The 27296-nt window shown below is 42.5% G+C and overlaps 1 protein-coding gene across 1 annotated transcript; it reads right to left on the bottom strand.

Annotated features, from left to right (window-relative positions):
• Nucleotides 1-19491: 19491 nt before the first annotated feature.
• Nucleotides 19492-20167, bottom strand: LOC132047417 (uncharacterized). Its single transcript, XM_059438463.1, has 2 exons — nucleotides 19846-20167; nucleotides 19492-19580 (listed from the first exon to the last, which is right to left on the bottom strand). The coding sequence occupies exons 1-2, from the start codon at nucleotides 20165-20167 to the stop codon at nucleotides 19492-19494; spliced, it is 411 nt and encodes a 136-aa protein (XP_059294446.1).
• Nucleotides 20168-27296: the final 7129 nt, after the last annotated feature.

Here is a 27296-nt window from a genome sequence, read left to right as displayed (position 1 = left end):
GTTCATTCCAGAGATATAGTCTCTCAAAAGGAGAAGTCATCATTTGAGGTCTCAGGAGATGGAGTTCTTCGATGCTGAGGCAGATTATGTGTTCTTGATGTGGCAGGATTACGCCACAAGATATTGAGAGAAGCCCATTGCTCCCGTTATTCTGTCCACCCCGGAGCAACGAAAATGTATCATGATCTTAGATCTATATATTGGTGGAATGGGATGAAGAAGGATATAGCGGAATTTGTAGCTCAATGTCCCAACTGTCAACAAGTGAAAATCGAGCACCAAAAGCAGGGCGGATTATTGCAAGCTGTAGAAATTCCAACTTGGAAGTGGGAAGTAATTAACATGGACTTCATTACAGGCTTATCTCATTCTCGACGTAAGTATGACTCTATATGGGTGATTGTGGATAGGCTCGAAACAGAATTTCCAAAAAATTGGTTGAGGGATGGGATCCAGATCAAAAAAATATTAATAATAAATAATTAATAAAAATGAATAATTAAGTGTGTTTGTTCCCCCCTTCTTCCTTACCCTGGCAAGTCTTTGTGAAATAACTGCTAATGCATCTCGGTTCGAGTCCGATGGCGGCATACCGTCTTCTAAAAAGGATAAATAGATCTTATAATGAATTCAATTCCCCCCCAAACTATGTGATTGAATAAATCCTCCTGCGGGCCAAGGGCTCCCACGAAGTCAGCTCATTTCTTACTAGTCAGAACTACATATTTGGCAGAAGATTATGCAAAGCTTTATGTTAAAGAGATAGTGCGACTTCACAGTGTTCTAGTATCTATTATCTCTGATAGAGGCAGAAGATTATGCAAAGCTTTATGTTAAAGAGATAGTGCGACTTCACAGTGTTCTAGTATCTATGATCTCTGATAGAGGAACTCAGTTTACAGCTAGTTCTTGGAAGTCCTTCCAAGAGGGTTTGGGGACTCGGGTGAGCCTTAGCACGACATTTCATCCGCAGACTGACGGACAAGCTGAACGTACCATTCAGACTCTCAAGGATATGCTACGGGCATGTATGATGGATTTTGGAGGTAATTGGGATGATCACTTACCACTTATTGAATTTGCTTATAATAATATGTCACACCCCGACCCTGCTAGGGTGTGATGGGCACCCGACTCTCCTCAGAGTTGAGCGAACCCTCAGACATTCGCGTAATAAAACCTGCCATTTCGAAAACTTCTTAAAACATGGAACTTTTCAAACAAAGAAATCATTATCCGAAAATACATACTCCTTTAACATTTACAAATTTTTCGCACTTCCCGACGCACTATCCACGGGACAACATCGCAAAGTCTCTAGGATGTACAAATACCATGACATAAGTACTCGACCTGGCAACACTCCGAACTGAGATGGAGCTCGCCAATCCCACCGGAACAGCTCCTAGCAAAGTCTTTTACTCGTCTGGGTACCTGCGTGGCATGAAACGCAGCCCCCAAAAAAAGGGGGTCAGTACGAAGAAATGTACTGATTATGTAAGGCAGTGACCAATAATAACCGCAGCTTAATTTGAGAGAGAAGAAATCGCAAATCAAATTCAATACTGCGCCTTGATCTGGAAGAAGCATAAATATATATATACGGGTCTCATGTAATCCTTAAGTGAATAATGCAAATGAACACACACATCTTAAGTAAAGGGTGCAATCTAACCCGTGCGTCGCTTCCGACATTCAATGAAATAGTCCCTTCGGACGGCCGCTTCCGGCGTAGTAATAAGGATGGCCCCTTCGGGCATTGCCGCTTCCGGCATAACAATAAAGATGGCCCCTTCGGGCATAATAGTAATGATAATGTAAACATAAGTAGTAAGTGAAATGAAATAGTAAAATCTCGCACCCCCTTCGGGGTCGTTTTTGAAAAATAGCTCACTCAGACATAAGCTGAGGCCATAGTGCACCCAACGTGAGCCGAGGCCATAGCACACTCGGTGATCGGTGAGGCCACGGCTCGCTCGGACACGGACCGAGGCCATAGCACACTCGGCATAAGCCGAGGCCACCGCACCCCTTCGGAGTGGTTTTAGAAAGTCTAAATATTAAAATCTCACACCCCGTCGGAGTGGTTTTAGAAAATCAATTTTGTGTTTCTTTGTACAAAACTAGTTCTTTAAAAATCATCAGTGAACCACAAACGCGTTTCCGAAGCCATTTTTGGAAAACCGAAGTAATAATCGTATTAGAAACATTGTTACCCAGCAAAGCATATTATAGAACATAACGAGGTAGCTAAGCAACTGGCCTTTGGTAGTCGGGTCCTACTCATGCAAGTTCTAAATGTTTAGGAAGTTCTTCCATCATTTCACACAATTTCTAATTCAATTCTACTGAATGAATAGTAGTTAATTTCAATCTCGAATTTCTAAGAAAGGAATTGTCCCCGAGGCACATATTCAAGCCTACTACGTCTAAGACATGCCAAAGAAAGAAAGTGAAGCCTTACATACCTTTCGGACGACTTATGCTCGCTCTATCTCCAATCCCGTTTCGCCTAGAATCTGCAAACGGTCACATTTACCAGTTACTATTCATGAGACTTTAACTTTCAATCTTGGTTTAATACTTGTCTACCAAAATTTTGGCAGCACTTCCCCTACAAATCCATCCACCCCGAGAATTCAACTCGGCCAAATTACAACAACCAAACCAACAATCACAATAACAATATTGATAGGCAATTCAAGATGTCCCAACCAACATCCAATCTTGTCCGAAGCCTTCCAACTCAACTAGAACAATAACAACACATTTTTCTCTTTCAAATTCATCAACTATATCAACAATTCTATATGTTAACAACATCATTTCCATCAACACAAGAAACTATATTGAAATTACACTATGCTCTAAATCAGCCCACAACAATTATGACTTCCGTTTGGATAATCAAACCTTCATTTTCGTCACATAATCCACAACAATCAACAACCAAAATACCATATAAAATGAGTTCAACATACCTATACCAATTCAGCCCATATTCGGCCACAACAAAACATTCAACATTCCATGAGTTTCCTTCATTCTCTACACATTACAACAACACATAAACATGTGGAATACACTTAATTTCTTACCCTAACACAACACACACTACACGGCCACACATATGCACACACACGGCCACACTCCCACCTCCCTATTTTCATGGTTTTCCATTCATTTCTACACTTCACACCACACACAAACCATGCATAACACATGAAAAACAAGTTTGAACCTTACCTTTCCTTCAACTTTACTCCCTCGGCTAAGGTCATGAACCATGCAAACGGATGCCTTGCTTGCTCCAACAATTAGCTCATGTTAATAAGGACCCTTCACTTAGTAGGAAAACATGAAAAGAAAATTTTTCCATGATCACTTCTCCCATGGCCGTGGTTCGGCCACCATGGCCGATCCTCTCCCTCCTTTCTTTCTTTTTCTTTTCTTTCTCTTTTCTTGAATTCTCTAGAACAAAAATGATGAAGTGTGTCTTCTTGTCATCACACACACATATATATATATATTACTAATGGGGCACATGGCCGGTCATGTGCCCCTCTTTAATCTTTTTTTTTTTTTGAATTTTTCCTTCCCTCCAAATTTCTCCAAGTTTCATGAAATTTCCAAAAGATGAATCATAATGAAAATGACTTAACAAGTCATCTAGCTCTACCTATATTAATCCTCCATGTAGCTATGGCCCACACTACATGTGGCTTTATTTTTCATGAGCTACAAATTTCCAAAATTCCATTTTTACCCCACATTTTTATTAGCATTTCCATCCCATAAAATCATAGAGTACTTATATCTTACAACAAAGCCGGAAATAACCTCGTCCCTAATTTGTCGCAAACAACTTAAAAATTTTCCGACGTACAAAATGCAAGATGTAACATCCTCCCCCCCTTTAGAACATTCGTCCTCGAATGTTCACTGTCCTTATGAGATCTCATAATATTCTGGGGGAGGGCCCTTCCTGTGGTTGTCCTTTTTCTTCACGCCCTAATACAAACTATTTACAAGTACGGTCGCACACCGTTGCACGTCGACAGCCCATATAGTTTCATAGCGTATATCCTCATATCCCATTCTTTCTTAGACCCGTTTCAAATTTCACGCGAATTCTTATTCCCTATCACACCTTATTCTTTTTACATTCTTACCTTTAAAATCTTACTCCCCTTTGCTTTTGTCAACACTAGAGCTCCAGTGCCCTTACTCGATTAATGGTTTCCCACACCGTAGCACCGGTGACTGGGAATCACATACTCACCAGTACACTCACATATAAGATACCGTATGCATTCATACACATGCACGTAATTATCATTGACTAACCCACAAAATACTTCCCAACACTATTCAAACCTATCCCGATTCCAGGACCGTGATGTACTTTCGTCCCCTTTTTCCGCCCAGCCTCGTCACATTCTATATGACCTCTTATGGTCCCCAACCATCCCGTATACATTTAATTTCCTTTAGTCCACCCTGGCTTCTCGTTTGTCTCTTATACTCAGATTTATAAAATTTCTTCATACTTCCCAGGGGGTCACCCATCATGAAATTGCTCCCACCTGAGCACGCTTAACCCCGAAACTTTGGTGGGATTTGGTGCCTTAATGTCTGACAATCGCGTCCACTTCCTCATATGCCCTTTACTACATAATCTGGAGCCGCCCTCAAAGTTTCACGTATTCGAGGCATTTTCGTAACACGTCCTTTCTTATGCAATTACCGTTTTACCCTTTTTGATCCTCAATGGTCACCTTTATAGATTCTTATCATTCGAGATCTCACAGCAGATACCAACAATACCTTACAAAGGCATCGTGACCATCTGGAACTTTCTGTCTCAGGTAACAGAACAAATATTTCCAAACTTGCCCTTGTAACCTGTCCATATCGTTACTTGCCTCCTTCCGCCGTATGTAAAGCTTACGTATGGAATTTCATTTTCCTATGCCTTGGTTCTATCGCACGATCTATGACAGAAAGAAGGTCAACAATCCCTAAATGCCCCGTAGCCTCCCGTTTATAAATGTGGCGCGCTTCACACCATAAACAGGACTCTCTGACACGACTTTGCGAACAACCCCTGTGTGACGGACCCTTGCTCGATACCACTTTGTCACACCCCCGACCCTGCTAGGGTGTGATGGGCACCCGACTCTCCTCAGAGTCGAGCGAACCCTCAGACATTCGCGTAATAAAACCTGCCATTTCGAAAACTTCTTAAAACATGGAACTTTTCTGTTACATTCCGCTTTTTCGCATAATCGGAAAATTCGAAATAATTGTGATTTATGAGAAAGGAGGCCATGTTTGAATTTTTCTTAGTAAGTGTGTGGCAATTATGGAGATTTGAATGTGGAAACACCTAGAAGGCCTAAGGGCAAAATTGGAATTTTGGAAATTTGTTTCGGGAATTTCAAAATAAGAATTATAATGATTTGGGCTAAAAAAAAAATGAAATTGAAGCCCAAGAGAGAGGGGGTGGCCGGCCATGATTAGGCCCAAGTCCACCCCAATTAATGAAAATTTCCATGTGCCAAATATGTGGCCTCTTAAGGGGATAAATATATATTAATCCCTCTCTAGAATTTTCAAGAGAAGTCAAAAGAAATCAAGAAAAATTGAGAGGAGAAAGAACAAGAGAGGTTCGGCTAAGAGAGGAAAAAGAAGAGAAAAAAAAAAAGAGAAATTCTTGGAGCCAAATCTTTTGATTCAAAATTCAATTCTTGTGGGAATATTACTAAAGTCAAGGTGCTCTACAACTTGGTGCAATTAGTTTGGCAAGGAAGAGCTTAAGTTGGCAAGGAGAAGAAATTTGGAAAGGTAAGAATTCTAATATTTATGTTGGGAAATTATATATGTGTGTTGTAGTATAGGTAGAGTATATGAGAAATTTGGAAGTGTTGCATGCATGTTGGCCGTGTAGTGTGTGTTTGTGTGTTGGCCGTGGAACATAGTAGTGGTATGAAGGAAATTGTTAACTTGTTAGTATGTTGATTATGTTGTTATGGTCTTGTGAAATAAATGAGAAGTATGGAAAATCTTGTGTGTTGTGAATGTGTGTGTGTGTTGGCCGTGTGCATTATGATGAAGGGGAGGAGATGAATCAAGTTATTTGATATGTTAATTGTGTTGTTGGAGTCTTGTGATGAAAATGGAAGGCTAATGGTCTTAGTTGGCATGAGAAAGTTGTTGTTAAATTGTTGTCGGAAAGTATGCGATTTTATTATAAATTATGTAATTGGGAAGAATGAAGTTGTAAGATGTATATGGTGGTTGCTATAAATGAAATTGAAGGATATAAATATGTCGCGAATATTTATGTTGAAGTTTGGAGGTTTTGAATGGATTATGAATTTGGTGGAAAATTTGTATATTTTGTATATTATGTGAATATTTCGTAAAATGATATGGAATGTTTCCGAAATGATCTTGTTGGGTTGATGAATATGAAAATATCAATGTCGGATTGAAAGTGTGAAGTTAGAATTGAAATTATTGTGTTGTGTTGGAAAAAATGGCCAATTGTGCCATATTGCGTATTTTGTAATACTTGTTGTTGTTGTTGGTTTGTTGGTGTTGTTGTTGATTATTCTGAGCCGAGCTAAGTCTCGGGGATGTCATAATTATAGGGGAAGTGCTGCCGGAATTTCGGTAGCCAAATATGACCCCAAGATTGAAATATTAGCTTGCATGAATAGTAATTGGTAAGAATGACCATTTGCAGTTTTTGGACGAAACGGGAGTTGAGATTTGAGGAGCATAAGGTGCAATCCCATGTAAAGCCATACGCCTTTTATTCTTTGGCATGTTCGAGTCTAACGGACTTGAAAGCGAGCCTCGGTTGTACTTCGCTTCTCGGGATTCAAGATTGAAAATAGCGCAAAATCTTTCGAAGATTGAATCAATTTCTTCTAAGTTGACCTATAAGGACGTAATTTCCATAAATGGAGTCGAAACACTCTAAAATGATTATGGACGCCCCCCTACGGTTTATTATCTAGAATTTACGTACTTTATTATGATTGGGTCCGAGGTGGGCCCACAATACCCTGATACTCCCGGTATGGTCCTAATCGATCTGTTTTAAATACATTTTTCATAAGTAACTCTTAATTACGTTACGTCCGCTAACTAATAAGTATTTTAGACCGTGTCTTTACGAATCAACATTATTCGACATCCGTAACGACTCGGACGTTCGTTCCGATATAATCCGACTATTCGATCCGATCCGTTTTACGAACTATTTCGGTTTTATTTAGTCGCATGTTGGTCCGTACGTATATGGTTTCTCATGGATGCGTTCGTGGATGACTCAATACTTCCTTCACCGCGCCGGGCAGTTCAGTGATTCGTGCACCTCATCGCATTATTCACCGCGTCCCTCGGATTGTGCGGGCCGGGATGCATCGTCATGTATCGATTCGGATCCGATTATGATTATGATTTGATTATGCGATATTATGGGGATGGCGGCCGGGGATGGCATTTGATGCGACTTCGTCGTCCACCGCGTCCCGTACTTACGGGGCGGGTTCGTTACCGCGTCCCCGCATTAAGGGCGGGATGCTCGTCTCGTATGTATCGGGATCCGATTTCTGATGTCTGTCTGCATATGATTATGACTCTGCATGCATGATTTTGTCTGTTACAGTTCTGTATGTCCGATTTGGAATATGACTCTGTCGGTCACACTTCACAAAGGCGGTTGGACTACGATTACGTACGTCGCATTTACGTACGTCCGATCCGTATTCGATTAAATACGCTATACAATTGAGATACGTTTCCGTCCGAGAATCCGTCCGTACACTCGTAAGTACGATTCGCTATGGTTCCGTCCGTACGTGCAGCCAAGTCGACTCGCTACGAATCCGATTCTGTCCGCTCGTTTCCGTATCTCCGTCTGTACGATTGTGCGTATCGACTGCGAGCTATTCCGATTATGTATGTTACTGTTTCCGCTTACATACTCGGTACATCTTCGTACTGACCCCCTGGCTTCTCGGGGGCGTGTTACATGCCCCGCAGTGTACGAACGCGCCGCGTGATCACCGCCGGTTGGGTCATCGTCGGTCGTTCTTTGGAGAGCTCCTTTGATCCGGAGCTGATACTTTTGGTATATATTTTCTGTTGTATCTATGTTCTGTATATATATGATCATTTGGGCACGGCGGGCCCCGTCCCGTCTTCGATTCGTTCGTATGTTAGAGGTCCGCATATATACGTGAGGTGTGGGTTGTCACTGTCCGGGTAGGTATGTGTGATATACAACCCTGTCTGATATAATAGCCCTAACGGCTTCTGTACAGGTTTCAGTATGTATATATGCATATGTGTGCTCGAGCGATGCACCTTATATCTGTAATCGGAATTAGCAATTTGGTATGCTGGATCTGTTAGGTAGGTACGTATGGGTGTCCAAGTAGGACACCAGTCACGGCCCACGGGGTTGGGTCGTGACATTTTCCAAGTTAAAGAATGGGTGTTCTTAAAAGTGTCACCAATGAAGGGTGTAATGAGATTTGGCAAAAAGGGAAAGCTTAGTCCTCGGTACATTGGGCCTTATGAGATTGTGCGCAAGGTAGGCAAAGTGGCTTACGAATTAGATCTACCTCCTGATTTGGAGTCAATTCACCCAGTTTTCCATGTCTCGATGCTTCGTAAATGTGTTGGAGATCCTACTAGGATCGTGCCAGTGAATGATGTTCAAGTGACAGAAAAGTTGACTTATGAAGAGGTACCAATTGCCATATTAGATAGGAAAGTACGGAGGCTTAGAAACAAAGAAGTGGCCTCAGTTAAGGTTTTGTGGAGAAACAATAATCGAGAAGAAATGACATGGGAAGCGGAAGAAAATATGAAATCCAAGTACCCGCACTTATTCCAACCTCCGGTAGAGATCCAAGATGAGACATCAAGATCATGAGGTATGTATGTTTTCCTTTTTATACATTTGGGTCGTGTGTGGCCAAACTCTATTGCTATTATGTTGTGGCCCTGTGAGGCATTGTTATTATGGGCTGCTGCGATAGGATGGTAGTGTCATATTACAGGGGAAACTCTGGCAAAAATTTTATAGAATCCCCGAGAGCCTAACATTCGAGGACGAATGTTCTTATGGGGGAGAGAATGTTACACCTCGGAAAAAATTTTCATTAATGCACAGTGAATAGACTAACGGAGGGCATAAAGTATGCGATGTGTTAATAAGTAAGAAATAGCATTTTATGACCCTAATTGAGATTTCAAAGACATTCGAGGTAAGAGAAGAAAGTTTGCCAAGGAAGGCAAGGTATACGTTATGTATCGGGAGAGATTTGCGGGTAACAAGTTAATGATGACTTGATGACATTTTGGAGAAGAGTTATAAAGTCCCTTAGATTGTTAATGAGGTGCTAAAAAAGTGCTAAGAAGGTTCCATAAGGATTGGAGATCAAAAGAGTCGACGAGATCGAGTTCGGAGAAACTGGGCATTATACGGCCCAACATACTGGCCGTATAAAATATACTGGACGTATGTTAGGCCGTATATTCACCCAGATTGCCAGCCACACTGGACCAAATCTACGGCCAGACATACGGTCAGTATAAATTATGCGGACCGTATGTTGGTCCGTAGAATTTGGTCGAGACAGATTGTGTATTATTAATAAGGGGACCAAGTTCATTTCATTTCATTTCCTCTTCACTCCCCTTCTCTCTAGAACTTTATAAAACATTTCTCCACACCTCTCCTACAAGAATTCAAGAGATATTAATGATCAACTTCTTCAAACCAAGAGAATCAAGTGTAAGAAACTCATTAAAGCTCATCCAAGACAAGAAATCCAAGCGGAGGTGGGACTAGGGTTTTGCTCAAGTGAAGTGTTTCCACCCAAGGTCTATTCCTATGCCATCTAAGGTAAGTTTTATGGTATTTACATGTTTTTTGAGGTATTGAGAGGTTGAAAGACTTGGATTGTAGAAGGAGATAGAAAATGGGTCATGAATGTGAGAATAGTGATATTTTTGAGTAGTAGCTTGGATTGAGTCGTGCTTCTTGATATGTTGTGATTATGATTATGTTATAAATGACATTAAGAACATGGGATAGACATTGTATATGAGTGAACGTAATAGTGTGCTATGACCATGGATATGGATGATTTGAAGTGAATTGGGAAATATGGATAATGTAGGTGAATAAAGACTATTTCTTATGAGGTTGTGAATATTATTATAGATGTTTGGGAATTGATATATGATATGGAGGAAGTTGCATAAATAAAGGAGATGCTGCCCAATTTTCTCTAGCCTTATTCAAGTATGCTAAGCTATCGATTTTCTAATGTTAGTATAACTCTAATGAAGGTAGAAACGGGAGCATTGAAGGAGAACGTTCAAGCGATGGAATAGTTGAACGAAAAGGTATGTAAGGCTAACCCTTCTTTCAATAAGGCATGGTTCTTTGGCCATATATCTATTCTTTCATGAGCCTATGATGTCCTCCAAATGATTTTATCTCTAAAGCTATTAAAGCTCACGATTCTCGTTGTGTTACGATTCTATGAAATTCCTTATTTGATGAGTGATCCTCTAAGGATAGATGTAATAAAACGATGATAGTAATGATGTCAAAGATGCTTATGAGCTCTTATGTATATGTGTTTATGTATGACTATTATGTAACCCCGAGCTTATATGGCCGGGTATGATATGTATTGCGCGCGCACCACTGCAGTTGGGTACGGATAACCCTGAGCCTTGGTAGGGCCAGGTATGTATAATCACCGAGCCTTGCCATGGTCGGGTATGTGAAACACCGATCCTTCATGGTCGGGTATGCTATGTAAATGAATATGAATATGAATATGAATATGTAAATGAATATGAATATGAATATGTAAATGAGTACGGATATGAATACGGATATGGATATGGATGTATGTACACAATCACGCATTAGAAATGGAAGGTCCCTATGAAAAGCAAGTAAGTGTTTATGATGATGGTTCTACTACCTCCCATCTTATGCTATTTCTTATGTTGTTTATTATGCTTCTATAATGATGTTGATGATGCTTTACATACTCAGTACATTCTTCGTATTGACGTCCTTTCGTTTGTGGACGCTGCGTCATGCCCGCAGGTGGACAGGGAGACAAGCTTGATCTATAGCTTTATTACTCAGGGACTACGTAGCGGAGCTCTATTTCATTCAGCGGTACAGCTTTTGGTATCTATTCTTTGGTGTACATACTTATGGGCATGGCGGGGTCCTGTCCCTCCTATATGATATGACATACTCTCCTTAGAGGCTCGTAGACATGTGTATATGGTTAGATGTATTTGGCCTCGTCGGCTTATATTTTGGATATCATTCTGTTAGCCTCGCCGGCTTATGTACATTGTTATAGGCATAGTTGTTGATGGTGATATAAATGCATTGTTGCCCAATGGAAATAGTATGAATGATGGATAGAAAGTATGATTTAGCTATATGGCTCACCTAGATGTAAATGTGAATGTATGATAAGAGGTGCCCGGGTGGGTTAGCACCGGGTACCCGTCATGGCCCTCCGGTTGGGTCGTGACATCACCCACGGCTGGGCCTTCTATGCATTTTTCTTTTAATATTAGTTTCCTTTTTATCTTCTTGGACTCGATAAATATGAAGGAGGTTGGATTGACTAAGCCCAAGCGGCCAGGCAGTGGATGGGGAAGGAAAAACAAGAGGACCCAGGTTAGTTTATATTTACTGAACTTATCATACACATAACTATACACATACATATGCATCCAATTCATTCATAAGTCATGCAATTAAAGCATTTTTATATGTGCTATTGGGCTTCACTGGTAGGGATTTAAGCAGTAAAAGGGGAAAAGTCATCACCATCCGTATTCCCGATGTCGCACAAGATCCAAGAGGTTTCACGAACTTCAGGCATAGCAGGACATTAGGGGGAGGCTAAGACCAGACCCCAAAATTACCTCAATTTCCCAGCCAGTGCTGTCATAAAAGAAAGAATGTTAAAACAGGATCTTACATTCATACACAAGCATGGTATAGATTGACACATATAGATATAGTATAGCCAGAAGCAAACTGAGGTAAATAGGATGGTATGGTCATAAGAAAATTGGCATTCATAGATATAGTATAGCCAGTAACAAATTGAAACAACTAGGTAGGGTGTAAACAGAATCAAGAACCAAAACACATTGTCATGGGTGAACAAAAAAACAAACTTCACTACTGATATAGTGTAAACAGAGGTAAACTACATGTCATATTCATGAGGATAATGCAGAGTTATTCACAATATGGCCATAATATAAAGAAAATACATATGACTTATACACAGCCAAGGCAAGCAAACACATAACTGAATCATGGCAATGCTTTAAGATTAGATAACCTTACATAGAATACATGTATTATGTAGGAAGACATAGTCTATGACTCCAATGGACATATCATAGATAAAACTTAAGCAGATAGGATTAGATTTCCCTAGTTGAGGCAACTACTTACAGCATAAACAACACACAAAACAAATAATTGATCTCCAACTACTGTGACACAAACAGAAGCAGAGCACAGACAGATCTAAATATGCAAGGGAGATACAGGAAGGGTTAGGGTCCCACTGAGCCTAATGGCCACCATCATGATGCACACTACCTCAAAAATAAGTAGTTACAGATAAGGAAAGTAACCATGGTGCAAGCAGGGTTAAATATAAGTAATGTCAAAATGTTCTAAGTCCAAGTGACCTTACTTAAGATATGTTGTCTTCAGGGAAGAGCAGCCATACTTGGACACACACATTATGAGCAAACAGAATGCAAGCAGTCTCAGACATGTGCAGATGATGCAAAGATATCACAATAGATTCAAACTGATTCCATTATGACAATAGACATGGATCAAATAAAAATATTAATCTCATGGAAGGTACAAATGCAGAATGGATAAAAGAAAAGGGTGTAAGAAGAATAATGCATGCTCCTTATCAATGTTCTAAAAAAAAACTAGTATTATACGACCGTTAAAAAATACAGTAGTTTAAGGTTCAAAGTTTTAAATCCCTTTTAGACCTTCCCCCCTTTAGTCTTATACCATTGCAAAAAACAGATTAATCTCATAAGAAAATGTGCATAATTTAGCTCATCATTCATAATTAGAGGCCTGCTTTTGACTCTCTCACCTTTAAGCTAAACAATATTCATAATTCACCTGAGATCATTTCAAAGCTTACTTCTGTTATCACTATGCCCCTTATGATCATATTGAAACTTGACACTTAAAATGTCCATAACCAATAATTCAACCAAGCTCAAATACATGTACACATAAACAGATACAGTCATTTACGCTAGGATTATGACCATTTCGGTCACGACCCAACCCCGTGGGCCGTGACTAGTGCCCGAGCTGGGCACCCATACGCGCTCTTTAACCAGATTCGGCATACTGACGACTTATACATCTATAAATATCAAACGTGGCTCCAAACGAACGCATACAAACACATATGTGGTTGTACGATGGGCGGAGCCTCATAATATACATATAACATGTCAAAGCATATATACACGCACACAACAAGTGCTGCCACGATGGATGGGCCGCCCAAACATAACTCACCGTCGCATCCGAACAAAACTGTACATAACCCACATCTATGTCTACAGACCTCTAATCCAGAATAACAGAATCAGATGACGGGACAGGGCCCCGCCGTACCCTGAATAACATAATCATATACATCGGAAGAATATATACCCAAAATATTGGCTCCAGAACAAAGGGAGCACTCTGAACAGCAGAACGGAAATCCTACGCCGGCGGATCACCGAAACGTGTGTCTGTACCTGCGGGCATGAAACGCAGCCCCCGAAGAAAGGGGGTCAGTACGGAATATGTACTGAGTATGCAAAGCAGAAGATATAGTAACAAATCTGAGCCATAATCGAAACAGAGGTACAGAAAACAATTATAATAATCAGAATGCCAACCCGCTTACTCCTGAAATATAGATTATACATATACATACCGAAGCACATCATAACATCATACCTTATCATATGAGCTGACATTAACCGATGTGGGATTCGCCTAAACCAATGTGGGATTGTTGCTCCCAAACGCACACGCAAGTATACGTGGTCGTACAAGTAATATAGACTGTTAAGTCCAGATATCGATCCCACAGAGACTTAGATTCTACTGTTAAACTAATTTAAATTCGAATGAAACTATTCAAGAAGATGAAAATCAAGATTGTTTGTTGAACTATACTAAAACTGAAAAGTAAACAATTTGTGATGGATGGTTGTTGGAACTGGGGATATCTTGACTCAGATTGTAAGAATTATCAGATGAGAGAAAGATCTAGGGTTATGGCTTTCGACAATTCAGATGATCTTCAGACAATTCCACCTATTTTATTTCCTGGGTTACTAGTTGACGGGTTAATTATAACTTATGATATTCTCTCGAACTACTCACAAGCTTCGTAGATGTTACTCCAATCCCTATATCTCTATGGTCATTAGCAAGAACAAGAACGCATTTAATGTTACCGTATTCAACTAAGTAGGGCTAAAGGGTATATCTCTATCCTCAGTAGCGAAACGATTAAATCGAACAAACTCTATTTATTCTTATTATGTACGTGAATTCTCTTTCTCAAGTTCAATCCACGCACCACAGATAATGTCTAACTATTGGCCAGATAATCAAACAATTGAAACCAAGAATAAATAAGCAACCCACAATATGGAAAATCAATACATAGAAATTATCATCAAATCATCTTACAAGTCTTTCGCCACAACCCTAGAAGTAAGGAGATTAGCCACTCATGGTTCGATCATAGACAAACGAAGCCATAAATAGACTAGGGTTGAAAAAGATAAAAAGATGAAAATAAATTAGAGAGACAAAGGAGACGGTGGCTTACAAAATCTTTGATAATCCCACAATACCGTTCTCAGCTATTCAACTGTCTATATATATACTAGGGTAACAAATAATTATTAAGGAATCCAAATCCTAGTCTAATCGGAAAAATCTCCAGATTCCCGCTTTCCCCACGCGATGCGGACTGATCGCGTAATGATCTGCAGCTTCTCGCTTTTGGCCCGCGATGCGGACCGATCGCGGGACCTGATGACTGAGTTGAATTGTTCCGCTTTCTTCACGCGATGCGGGCTGATCGCCTGACTTTCTGGGGCTTCTCGCGATCCTTTTTGCGATGCGGAAGGAAAGCGAGGTTCTGCAGTTGCTTGCGCTCCTTTTAGTTCGCCCTTCGCGGTTATCGATTCGTCACCTCAGCCCATCGACATCTGCTACGACTTCCAAGCATTTCAAGCACATTTCCCATCGTTTGTCGCAATTGTACCTATACACATAAAACATAACGACATGAGTTCAAATACGACGGTTGCTTCATGAATTAGGCGATACAAGTCATAATAAGAGGTTGTAATACGACACAAAACATGATATTTGTGCCAAATATCACCACCCCCACTTAGACTCTGCTCGCCCTCGAGCAGACACAAACCAACCTCAGACTCTACTTCCAGCCTACTCATTCAAACAGGTCTACAACGGGATTCGGCTAGTATGGCTAAACGAGATTCTCAACAACAAACCAGCGACCCAGATTGCGAAACCCATGCCAAAGGTTTTAAAAGCCTCATTTTCAGCACCAAGTATTTCTTTTCAATGAAAACATTTCGAATTTCAAAACCGTTGACTCAACGACACCACTTTAACGCATATAGGTAGTCTTATGATCAAGAAATCAATACTTCACCACTCTATTGCTAGTTATGTGCCCTCACCACAAAAGACTAGTCCATATCTCACCAAGAATCCTATGTTTAAATCAATGGACCTGAAATCAATAATGCACTCACTCTCACAAAGAACGTCACATGTAATGTACGACATACCATATGCTTGCCCGTAGTGTAACCACTCCACTAATACAAGTAAGGCGAACCTAGAATCAAGTAGGACTTCGAGGGCCGTAACGTAGGGCCGAGGGACGGGTAGGAATTATTTAGATAATAGTGACTAACCTCCCTAAGCACTTTAACACATATACTTTTATCATTCTTGCACAATTTCTTCGTTGGCCCTTATTCAACACCATCCAACCTTTAATTTCTCCCAGTTCACCCGTTTTCTTTGTTTAAGCACCCTCTTTAAAAGTCACACAAGTTAGAAAGAAAACTTTTCTGCTACACATTTTTTTCAGATTTCTCCTTCTTTTTTTTTTTTTTTTTTTTTTTTTTTTCAATTCGATTCCCAACTAACAAGTGAATTAGTTCTTTTCATTCGGTGCTCCCATTGTCTCCCTAGATTACAATTAATAACCATTGTCCCTCTTTATTTCACATCCCAACTCCCATCATACATGTAAATGCTTAAAGTGCTTCAGGAGTGTTTTGGATCAAACATTGAGTTTTATAGAACGAAGGGGTCAAGGCTAATTAACTGCTATCAAAGAAAAGGCTAAAGGCTCAAAAGGGTTAACTAGGGTGTTATTTGCAAGTTGGTAGGATAACTTGTTAGGCTCTTTAGTGGCTAATCAAAGAAACGCCTCTATCACTTTCTAGGTCCCGCCAAACTTCATTTCGCTTTGTGAACACACAGGGCACGTTCTAGATGTCAATACCAAACATGGACATAAACAAAAATCCTTACACACACATGGCACACAATTAACGCAAGAGGGATCCGGTTGTCCCTCGAATCAAATGGCAATGAAAAACAGCAATTCCAAGTGGGTCATACGAGTCACAAAAACCGATTTCAAGTGCTTTCAAGAAAAGTGAAACAATTTCACGGCATGTTTTCACAAAAAAAAGATTTCAAGATCGCTCTTATGCCAATACTTCACCTAACCCGTGCACCTAGCATTTGAATACACCTATCCTAAGGACTAATTTTCCCTCGAAATGTGTTGTCATCCACCCGTCATCAGGAAAAGCCCTTTCTATGACTAAAAAAAAAAAATCTACCTATGCCCGGTTCAAAGGCCCCCCCTCGGGAAAGAACCGAGGCCGTAAGAAAACCAAAGGGGGTGGATGATGAATGCCTACTAATGAGGGACTTATGAAGTTACCAAAGGAAAATAAGGAAAATAAAATCTTTTTTTTTTTTTTTTTCGACACTAAGACGCAAAACTACTAATAAAAAAATCCTAAGGCATACTAATCATCATCCGCAACCTCAAAACATGTTGTTACAAACCAGGGACGTATTTCCCCACCCCACACTTAAAGGTATGCACTGCCCTCAATGCATGTATACATATGAAATCAGAGAAAACGCAAATGAGGTAAGAAATACTCCCTGGGGCCCACTCGGGCCTAATCGTCTTCATCGAGGAACTCCGCATCATCAGCCGCGCCCTCAGCTGGCGCGGCGTCTTCTTCCTCTTCATTGTCGTCGCCTTGCATCAGCGACTCCTCCTCATCCTCATCTTCGAGCGCGGTCAGTACTCGGTCAGCTGAGTTCTCGTCCTCATCCGCGGGTAGCTGAGATAGCTCGCCCACCAACGCCCGAGAATGTGGGGTGTGTGGGTTATCAATGAAGACCCTGGTGAGATCAATATCAAAATGCTCACTCGCAACCATCATCCCCGAGTACAGTTGGAGCTAGTATGGTAGACTGGGCAGACCTCTCCTCCGCCGGGGTCAAGCGATGTCCGGATACACTCGCTGGGGCCATGACATTGGAGATATCGAGTGGGTCAACGGGCGCATCAAGTACTCTATCAGTAGAGTACGCTAAGTCCGTGTCGAGCTGCATTAGGTATGAAGTGAGAGTGTTTCCATAACTTAGCCGTGTTGACTTCCCGGCCACGCGCTCGGCGGATTCTGCGATCCCAATACCCTATGTTGACCGGTTGCCCCGTCATCAGGAAGTACACAAGGCATACTCTCTCCCGTTGTACCTCCGAGAAGTGATCAAGTGGCATTATTCGCGCATTTAGGAGGCGCAGCCACACTCGGGCCTCTCTACAAAAGTTGCTCATGCTCATGCTTCTATGCTTCCGAAGAGGCCCGAATAGCGTGCCCATTGAGCCTTTGAGTTGGTTCCACACAGAGTCTCCCGGATGGCCCTATAATCCGGCCTTTTGATGAACTCTAGTAAGGGCTCGACGGGCACATCCGGGACGCCGATTGCCCCGCACAAGGTCGATGCCGTTAGGGGCACCCAATTTCGCCGTAAGTACACAGAATCTGGAATCCGGCGGTTTGGTATGCAAGCATAGAATTCCATGACCAAATCGACATTCACTGGGCCCGGTTGCTCAAACACCGACGTCCAGCCCATGGCAACTATACGGTCGTGGATATCCCGGAAATTCTTCTTCAGAGGGGCTCGACTGATAGCTCGTTCATGGGTGTACCCCTTCGAGGTGTCAAACCCCGCATACCATTCTGCTCCTTCCCCCGAGAGACGGGGTGTGGTTGTCCTCTTAGTTGCTGGGGGGATGACAACCGCGGGGTGCTTACCCTTCCCAGATGTTTGCCCCTTTTTCTCTTTGGGCGGGTTTTGTGTTCGCCCTCTTTTTGTGCCTTGGGAGGAGGAGGCGGCAGCTTTTCCTTTGGAGGTAGTGTTAACCATATTTCCTGCAAAACGACGCATTACCAAACGAGAGGTGCAGGTTAGTCATGACGGGGTCGTGAAACAACCCCACACTTACTTCAAACTATATGGCGAAAAGAGAAAACAAAAGAAGTTAACTACGTCTACAAGACCTAGCAAACAAAAACGAATTACACGATTGTCATGTTGCTTGGGAGGAACCAAGAATCGCTATCTTCCCATTTCTCCTCACAATCCGAATTTGGTGGTGAGGTGAATTTCACAACGGTTCCTAAGCTCGGTTAATGTTCCATCGTTACTCAAGACGTCACAAATTCACAAAAACCTGGGTTGGGACTTTTATCGAACACATTGTGGGCGTGAATTTTGTCACTTACTGTGAGCAACAATGGGGGGGTTGAAGAACCCTCCCTTATGCAATGGGAGTCACATTCTAGCCACATTCACACCTAAGACACAAGCAATACCAATCCCCGCCCTCAATTCGCCCATACCCAACATCCCTACTCTACACATACCAACACAATGACAAGGAGAGAGAAAAATAGGGAAGAGGAACACTTACCTTGTTGTATTGATGTGGGATGGATTACAACTTGAAGTTGTTTGAGTTAGAGAGGGAAGGGGGATGGGGATATTTTCGTAGATGAAAGGAAGGGGAAGGGTTGGGGGTTTTCAGTCGGATGAAATGAGGGGGGGGGGTGTCGTGTATACCCTATATTAAGCACGGAAATTACAAACCGGGTGACCCGCGCGATCCTTCCGCATCGCGGATGGATCGCGCAAACCTGCAGATGTTCAGGCGATCCTTCCGCATCGCGGGTGGATCGCGTAATGCTTCAGAAGTTCAGGCGATCCTTCCGCATCGCGGGTGGATCGCGTAAATCACTGGGCACCTTGTCTGTTTTCTTCATTTTTCGCCCAATTCCTGCAACATGAACAAAAGTGACTTATATGTACAAAAGGTTGGGTTGCCTCCCAACAAGCGCCTTATTTAAGGTCGTGGCACGACGCCCCTCTCTTTTTTACTTTTTTTTTTTATTATATATATATATATATATATATATATTTATTTATTTTTTACACACGGGTTGCCTCCCGAGTAGCGCCTGATTTAACGTCGCGGCACGACACAGGTTCCCCTCAAGCCTCTTTTAGATCGACGGTGGTTTTGGCGCGGTCAGTGGCCTCACCATAGTAATGCTTCACTCTCTGTCCGTTCACCAAGAATGTGTCATCCGAGTGGGGTCTTCTAAGCTCAACAGCACCATGTGCAGTCACTCGAACTACCTCGAATGGTCCGGACCATTTGCTCTTTAGCTTTCCACCGAAAATCTTCAGCCTGGAGTTATACAGCAATACTAACTGCCCGGGCTCAAAGTCACGAGATTGGATGCGCCTGTCATGAATTCTTTTGGTGCGCTCCTTATACATTTTCGCGTTTTCATAAGCATGATAGCGAAATTCCTCCAATTCGTGCAGCTGCAACAGTCTCTTCTCTCCAGCTTGAGCCATGTCGAGATTCGACTTTTCTTGATCGCCCAATATGCTCTATGCTCAAGCTCGGCCGGTAGATGACGGGCTTTACCAAAAACGAGCTTATAAGGAGATGTACCGATCGGAGTTTTGTAAGGCCAGTTCCGTATGCCCATAGAGCGTCATCAAGCTTCAATGACCAATCTTTTCTACTTACACTCACGGCCTTCTCCAAAATCCTCTTGATTTCCTGTTTGATACTTCCACTTGACCACTTGTCTGAGGATGATAGGCAGTTGCTATCTTATGCTTCACCCCATACTTGAGCAACAATTTATCAAAGAGCCGATTGCAGAAGTGCGTACCTTGATCACTGATGATGGCCCGCGGGGTTCCAAACCTCGTAAAAATGTTCTTTTTCAAAAATCGCGCCACCACACTAGCATCATTGGTGGGAAGTGCGATGGCCTCCACCCACTTCGAAACATAGTCGACAGCCACCAAGATGTATTTATTTCCCTTGGATGGTATGAAGGGGCCCATGAAGTCAATACCCCACACATCAAACAACTCGATTTCCAAGATGCCCTTCAAAGGCATTTCATGACGCTTGGGAGATATTCCGGTTCTCTGGCGCTATCACATGCTCGAACAAATTCATGAGCATCTTTGAACAAAGTTGGCAAGAAAATCCGGACCGAAGTACCTTGGCGGCACTGCTCGTCCCCCGCATGATGTCCTCCATAGGGTGATGAATGACACTTCTCGAGAATCGGCGAGACCTCGTCCTTCCGGAACACATCTTCGATTAGCCGATCCGTGCCAACCCGGTAAAGATAGGGCTCATCCCACACATAGAAACGGCCGTCATGCAATCCGCTTCTTCTTCTCGTGATTAGCACCAGGGGGGTAAATGTCACTCACTATAAAGTTCACCATGTCTGCATACCATGGCACCTCAACTGATTTAAGAGCGAAAAGCTGTTCGTCCGGAAAAGTTTCATTAATCCCTACTGCTTCATCCACATGTTCCCGATCTTCTAACCTTGATAAGTGATCTCCACGATTTTCCGTGCCCTTTCGATCAAGAATCTCGATGTCAAACTCTTGAAGCAAGACCCAACGAATGAGCCTTGGCTTTGCATCCTTCTTTGCAAACAAGTAACGCACCGCCGTGTGATCAGTGTAGACAATCGCCTTTGTGCCCACCAGATATGATCGGAATTTGTCAAAAGCGTAGACAACCGCCAATAACTCCTTCTCGGTGACAGTATAGTTCATCTGGGCTGCATCAAGTGTCTTGCTGGCATAGTAAATAGGGTGAAAGATCTTTTCCCTTTTCTGACCAAGGACAGCGCCCACAAAGAAAGTCACTTGCATCACACATTAGGATGAATGGCGAGACCAATCGGGTGCAACTATAATAGGAGCGATACCAGCCGCGTTTCGGCTCCTCAAAAGCCGTCGGACGAGCTTCATTAAACACAAACTTCACATCTTTCTCTAAAAGCTTGCACATTGGATTAGCAACTTTAGAGAAGTCTTTGATGAACCGTCGATAGAATCCTGCATGCCCAAGAAAACTGCGCACTCCCCGGACTGAAACGGGTGGTGCCTCAATCTTCGCCTTATCAACCTCTATTCCTTTGCTCGATATCTTGTGCCCAAGAACGATTCCTTCTCGTACCATGAAATGGCATTTTTCCCAATTGAGGACCAAGTTCGTTTCTTCACAACGAGCTAGCACAGCGTCAAGATGATTCAAGCAGTCATCGAAAGAATCTCCAAAAACAGAGAAGTCATCCATAAATACCTCCACATAATTTTCCACCATATCGGTGAAAATAGCCATCATGCATCGCTGGAAAGTACCTGGAGCATTGCACAAACCGAAGGGCATCCTCTGGAATGCAAACGTGCCATATGGACATGTGAATGTGGTCTTCTCCGATCCTCGTGTGCAATCATGATCCGGTTGTAGCCCGAGTAACCATCCAAAAAGCAATAATAGTCATGCCCGGCACAACCCGTCGAGCATCCGATCCATGAAGGGCAAGGAAAGTGATCTTTTCGGTGGCGTTGTTCGGCTTGCGATAATCAATACATATCCTCCAATCCGTAACGATCCGAGGCACCAATATGCTTTTCCACCATCCTCCTTTCTTCGGGACACATTGTACAGACTCACCCAATTCTTTGTCGAGATGGGATAAATAATGCAGCTGTCAAGCCACTTGATTACCTCTTTCTTCACCACCTCCTTCATGACCGGGTTCAATCGCCTCTGGCCCTCAATGCTAGGTTTGCTGTCTTCCTCCAATAATATTTTGTGCATGCAGAATGAACTACTAATACCCCGAATATCGCCTAGCGACCACCCAATTGCTCGGACTCGATCTCTCGAGTACTCGCAACACACGTTCAACCCGTACATCATTCAAATAAGAGAGAGGATTACGGGCAATGTGTCTCCACTACCCAAGAAAGCATAAGCGGAGATGAGACGGTAATGGTTTCAATTCAAGAACCGGAGCCTCCTCAATAGATGGTTTCGGCTTCTTCCATGACTCCGGTCTCTCTAGCTCCTCAACTGGTGTACGTGCTCGTAGATAAGCACATGAAGTGTCAAGAATACTAAGACACTCTTCCACTTCTGCGTCAATTTTCAGATCTTCCCCACACACTAAAGCTGTCTCCAACGGATCTCGCGAAACCAGAAAATGATCTAACTCGGCACTAGTGAGCTCGGGTTCCACCACGGAAATCATCTTCAACTCCTCATAATGGGCTGGAAGCTTGGTAGCTTTAAACACATCAAAAGTTGCCTCTTGTCCATTAACTGTCATGGACATCTTCCCATCCTTCACTCGGATTACAGCATCAACAGTAGCCAAGAATCCTCTCCCCATGATGAGAGGAACACTTTTATCTGCCTCATAATCAAGTATCACAAAATCAACCGGCAGAATAAACGGGCCGACCTTCACAAGAACATCCTCAATAATGCCATCAGGATAAGCGAGAGATCGATCGGCCAACTGCAGAGTAATAGTGGTTGGCCTAGGATCTCCCAAGCCCAACGTTCGGAACACAGAAGTGGGCATCAGATTAATACTCGCACCTAAGTCACACAATGCTAGCCCAACTTCAATGTTTCCAATTGTGATCGAAATTGTGAAGCCGCTCGGATCTTTCAACTTTGGAGGAATCTTACTCCTCACTCCGGAACCGCACTCCCGCAAGTGCGACGGTTTCGAACTCGTCCATCGCCGTTTGTTTGCAACCACATCTTTAATATATTTAGCATATTTCGGGACTTCTTGCAACCCCACCAAAGGTATGTTGATGTGTACCCTTTAAGAGTTCAAGGAATTTCTTGCAAGCCGAATCGTCGTCTCGAAGTCGCCGTGAAAGGGAGGGGTGGGCGCGCCACTTCCTCTACATGTTGCTCTGCGACCGTTTGCTTTAGTTCGGCTCGCTTAGCGAGGGATCGGCTCTGCCGTGTTTTTCTTCTTCGGTGGCGCTTCTTCGAGCTCTCTACCATTCCTCAAGGTGACCGCCTTGCATTCTTTCGGGTTCTTTTCGGTATCACTAGGGAGAGCACCCGGAGGTCGACATTCACGCAAGAGCTAACCCCCATCCGACACTCAAGCTCATGAATAGATTTACGCATCTCGCTGCGAATTTTCTGATTTTTTCGCGTCACTTGATTCGAGCAATGAGTACCTTCATCATCTCCTCTAAATTGCTCGTGACGGAGCTTGAGGTTGCCGAAAATTGTGCGGTTTGTGAAAATCTGCTTCCCAAATGGAGTGTTGTAGTTGTTTCCATAATAGTTTCCCCGATTTCCGCTACCACGATTTTCTTTGTCCCACAAAATAAACGGACTCTGGATTCAATGGACAATTGTTATAGTCATGAGGTTCACCACAACCTACACATCTTTCTTGAATATCTTGTGAACCGGTTGAATCCGCCGAGCTTGAGGAAACACCCTCAACATCACGTTAGTAAGAGTGCCTATATCGGCCCTCGAATAGGCAACATCATCAACTTTAAGAACCCCGGCGGCCTTTTGTGGTAACCCTCGGCTAGTCTCGTGATATTCATGATGGCCCTCGGACATCATCTCGAAGATCTTCCATCTCTTCATATGTTTTGTTCAAGATGCGCCGCCGAGTGAAGCATTCAACAGGGCCCTTGATTCATGGTTAAGTCCTTCTACGAAGTAGTTGCCAATGATCTCCTTTGGCTGCATGTGATGGGGGCACTCGCGCAGATAGCCCTTATATCTCTCCCAAGCGTGTGGCAGAGATTCGGAATCTTTCTGAGTGAAGTTAGCAATTCTCCCTCGCAGCTCCTTTGTTTTCTTGGGTGAGAAGAATCTGTCAATAAACTTATTGGATAGTATCTCCCAAGAAGTAATAGACCACCTAACGGTAGATTAGTCAACCACTCCCTTGCTTCACCAATCAATGAAAACGGAAATAAGGATAGCTTCACATAATCATCGGGGACATCTCTATATTGGAAATTCTCGCTCAATTCCACAAACTGCATCAAGTGCTTATGCGGGTCTTCACTAGATTTACCCATATACTTGCACGTATCTTTGCACCAGCCGCATTTCCTTCTTTTAGCTCAAAATTTCCGGTGATTTCGGGCCTAACAATAGCCTTAGCAATAGTTGCCGGACTAGGCCTAGCATACCGGAGAGAAGAATTCGTTGTTCTTGTGCTCTTGCACCACTAATTCATCGCCGTCCCTGGCTCTATCCCTCTCTGCCTGTTCAAGAGCGAGCCTTGCTGCTTCGTTAGCCATTCTCCTTTGTCGGTGAAAAGTTCTTTCGATTTCGTGATCAAGATCAACTAACGGTGCTCTAAACTTCGAGTGTGTGGCATAAACCGTAGAAGCTCGAAGTGACACAAGTAGAACAACGAAAAAGTAAAGACTTGAATAGAAAAGCAAACTTAAATCGTAACAACGATGAATTTTTCTAAGTCCCCGGCAACGGCGCCAAAAACTTGTTGCTCCCAAACGCACACGCAAGTATACGTGGTCGTACAAGTAATATAGACTGTTAAGTCCAGATATCGATCCCACAGAGACTTAGATTCTACTGTTAAACTAATTTAAATTCGAATGAAACTATTCAAGAAGATGAAAATCAAGATTGTTTGTTGAACTATACTAAAACTGAAAAGTAAACAATTTGTGATGGATGGTTGTTGGGCCGGGATATCTTGACTCAGATTGTAAGAATTATCAGATGAGAGAAAGATCTAGGGTTATGGCTTTCGACAATTCAGATGATCTTCAGACAATTCCACCTATTTTATTTCCTGGGTTACTAGTTGACGGGTTAATTATAACTTATGATATTCTCTCGAACTACTCACAAGCCTGTAGATGTTACTCCAATCCCTATATCTCTATGGTCATTAGCAGCAACAAGAACGCATTTAATGTTACCGTATTCAACTAAGTAGGGCTAAAGGGTATATCTCTATCCTCAGTAGCGAAACGATTAAATCGAACAAACTCTATTTATTCTTATTATGTACGTGAATTCTCTTTCTCAAGTTCAATCCACGCACCACAGATAATGTCTAACTATTGGCCAGATAATCAAACAATTGAAACCAAGAATAAATAAGCAACCCACAATATGGAAAATCAATACATAGAAATTATCATCAAATCATCTTACAAGTCTTTCGCCACAACCCTAGAAGTAAGGAGATTAGCCACTCATGGTTCGATCATAGACAAACGAAGCCATAAATAGACTAGGGTTGAAAAAGATAAAAAGATGAAAATAAATTAGAGAGACAAAGGAGACGGTGGCTTACAAAATCTTTGATAATCCCACAATACCGTTCTCAGCTATTCAACCGTCTATATATATACTAGGGTAACAAATAATTATTAAGGAATCCAAATCCTAGTCTAATCGGGAAAATCTCACTTCGTCCCGCTTTCCCCACGCGATGCGGGACCGATCGCGTAATGATGCCGCCTTCTCGCTTTTGGCCCGCGATGCGGACCGATCGCGGGACCTCGATGACCGAGTTGAATTGTTCCGCTTTCTTCATGCGATGCGGGCTGATCGCCCGACTTTTGGGGCTTCGCGATCCTTCCGCGATGCGGAAGGAAAGCGAGGTGCCCGGTTAGCTGCTTGCGCTCCTTTTAGTTCGCCCTTCGCGATTATCGATTCGTCCCCTCAGCCCATCGACATCTGCTACGACTTCCAAGCATTTCAAGCACATTTCCCATCGTTTGTCGCAATTGTACCTATACACATAAAACATAACGACATGAGTTCAAATACGACGGTTGCTTCATGAATTAGGCGATACAAGTCATAATAAGAGGTTGTAATACGACACAAAACATGATATTTGTGCCAAATATCAGGGATTTGCCTAGACCAATGTGGGATTTGCCTAAACCAATGTGGGATTTGCCTAAACCAATGTGGAATTTTTGCGTCATCATTGGGTTTGCCCCACCACTGGGTTTGCCCCACCATTGGGTTTGCCCCACCACCGGATCTGAAACCAACTGATCATATTCCCGAATCCATATACATAACATACAACATAGCATACATACACAGTACCCGGTCGAAAGGGGGCGCGGCGTACCGGTCATATCATAATACCAGAATATATACGCGGTTCCCGGCCGAAAAGGGGCTCGGCGAACCGGTCACATCATAATTCAGAATACGCATCGGTAAGTCAAACCATCATATCATATCAGACTTCGTATCACATCATGTTTCAGAATACACATCATAGTGCGTGCGAAAGCATAACCGGCCCGGGACTTGGCGAAAAATGTAACCAAATACAGTTCAAAACAATTTCGAAGACTTAATATGTTAATCACAACGAACAGTCATTTATAAGCCAAAACAAAAATCAAATCGATTTTCTTTCGAATATCACTGGGGAACATCTCACACCGTATTTCATAAATCATAATTACGTACCAAAATCATGTGCATAAAATCATTGTCATAAATCCAAAAGATAAGTAAAATAGTCATATTTGAAATCGGAATAATAATTACAACATTCTCTTTCAATAGTTGTCGAAATTACATAAAGGAACGGCGCGGGACCCGCGGACGGGCGTAGGCCCGAGCTGGGCCCGCCTATGG

Source organism: Lycium ferocissimum, chromosome 2 (genome assembly GCF_029784015.1).
Source record: "Lycium ferocissimum isolate CSIRO_LF1 chromosome 2, AGI_CSIRO_Lferr_CH_V1, whole genome shotgun sequence".
Lineage (NCBI taxonomy): Eukaryota > Viridiplantae > Streptophyta > Magnoliopsida > Solanales > Solanaceae > Lycium > Lycium ferocissimum.
This window is presented reverse-complemented; position numbering and strand designations above follow the sequence as displayed.

Excerpts from the sequence above, each read along its gene's own strand:
- LOC132047417 (XM_059438463.1), bottom strand. The coding sequence starts at position 20,167 with ATGGCTCAAGCTGGAGAGAAGAGACTGTTGCAGCTGCACGAATTGGAG. Across the intron at positions 19,581-19,845 it reads GAGAGTGAAGCATTACTATG|GAATTGGGCGAAAAATGAAG; the intron begins GTGAGGCCACTG and ends TTCATGTTGCAG.